This window comes from Gavialis gangeticus, unplaced genomic scaffold (assembly GCF_001723915.1).
Source record: "Gavialis gangeticus isolate Ggan-Ray unplaced genomic scaffold, GavGan_comp1, whole genome shotgun sequence".
In the NCBI taxonomy this organism is placed as follows: Eukaryota; Metazoa; Chordata; order Crocodylia; family Gavialidae; genus Gavialis; species Gavialis gangeticus.
The window spans coordinates 16,669,755-16,671,474 of NW_017729002.1; the positions used below are offsets into that span (position 1 = coordinate 16,669,755).

Sequence of the window (1,720 nt, forward strand, 5' to 3'; positions counted from 1 at the left end):
CCCCCCCCCCCCCCCCCCCCCCATCACCAGGCTCAAAGACATGGAAAGCTAATTGTTTATAAACTTCTGACAGCATCAGGATAGAAACACGCCCAGGCTATAAACCTGCATCAGGTCAACAGAGATTTTGGCTCCAAGATGCTTAACTAGAAATGCTGTGCTACATTCTTAGCTCAGAATCCCATGTATTATATGAATTATTAGGTATGTACCACTCTGTTTGGATTACTATTTACATGCAGATAGTAATAGGCATTCACTGAAGATTCTGGTTTATTATTTTCTTACTTAAATCCTGCATTAAAAACTCCACCAATAGTAGGGGAGCAGTCCCAAAAAAGTGTGCGCACATCTTCTGCCAATGGATGATGCCATGTAACGTCACTCCGTCACATCACATACCAGGCTGCAACTCCTGCTGCCATGGCGATGCAAGCTGCAAGAATGAACTGCATGGTAGGCTGCTTCAGCATGGCCATGGCAATATGGTACGGGCAGCTGGCATCCCCCTTACCTGGTAGAAAGGACAGAAAGCAGTTAGCTGATTATGGTAATTTTATGTATCTGCATTATTAGCGTGTGTGGTGTAGTCCACTTCTATGCACGCACCAGATAAGTATATCACATAACTGCATAACAGTACCAATCTCAATTTGTTCCTTACTGTCTATATCAGGAATGCTCAACCCCTGGCCCATGGACCAGATTCAGCCTGCAGCACAGTATCATCCAGCCTATGGGGCTCCTCATTGATCTGGAAATTTGGTACAGGGGAGCGATGGAACAGCACCTCTGCTGCCAAATTTCCAGACCCATGGAGAGTGCTGGACCCTGTGCACTGCACTGAGCACCTGATTCCAGTGCACAGGGCCAGTGGAGCTGGTGCTGGGTCTTGGCATACGAGAAGCAGGAGGGGGTGGTGCTGGATTCCCAGTGTCCAATCCTGGTGGATGGAGACAGAAGGAGATGGTGCCAAGCCCCAGGGCCTGATCCAGCCTGTGGACAAGTCCTGTGCCACACACTGCCTATGAAGCCAAAAGGTTGAACACCACTGGGTTATATATTAGCTTATACACCTACCAATTAAGGGAATAACTCCCAGCCCCACCATCTTCATTTTAACTGAAGTACAATTAGGCCACTGGGAGATGTTACACTTAAGATGTGGCTGACCTGTGAATTGCACCATAATAGTAATCTGCTCACACATGCAGGCAGTTAATGGTGTGACAAAACAAGAAACTGCTCACAAAAACATTCAATAAAATCCATAATATTTTTGCAACTGGTTTTCATTGCACCTAAAATTGAACGTTAGGTCAGGGTAGCCCTGCAATCTGATGCCAACTGCATGGCAGGGCTTGGTTGACAGTTCCCCATGTTGGCAGGCTGACAGCCATATGTTACCCTGTTGCTTTTATGGTGCTGAGTCAAGGGGAGCTCATCAGCAGGTCTGGAGTGTCAGGTAGCAGGGAGCTGCAGGGTTCCCAGCAACCTGATAGGTTGAAGGCCTTGTCCTGGAGCTACAAAACAAGACAACTGACACATCCTGGCTTCGGGGACCTGGGATCTAGAAATTCCCTGATCTCAGGGTCCTGTGTAACGACACCTTTAAAAATCACAGGTGCAGCAGAGCTGCACATACAGTTTTCTGAAATACCCGATCCCAGGACCTTGCCACACCAAGATCTTAAAAAAAAAAAAAAAAAAAAAAAAAAAA

At 46.7% G+C, this 1,720-nt stretch overlaps 1 protein-coding gene across 1 annotated transcript in view; it reads right to left on the bottom strand.

Moving 5' to 3' along the window:
* Nucleotides 1-255: 255 nt before the first annotated feature.
* Nucleotides 256-1,720, bottom strand: part of HMOX2 (heme oxygenase 2) — a 10,475-nt gene continuing 9,010 nt past the window's right edge. Inside the window, exon 5 of the mRNA XM_019507541.1 lies at nucleotides 256-514. Coding sequence (XP_019363086.1) covers nucleotides 390-514 — 125 coding nt within the window. The 3' untranslated portion in view covers nucleotides 256-389. The remainder of the gene's footprint in view (nucleotides 515-1,720) is intronic.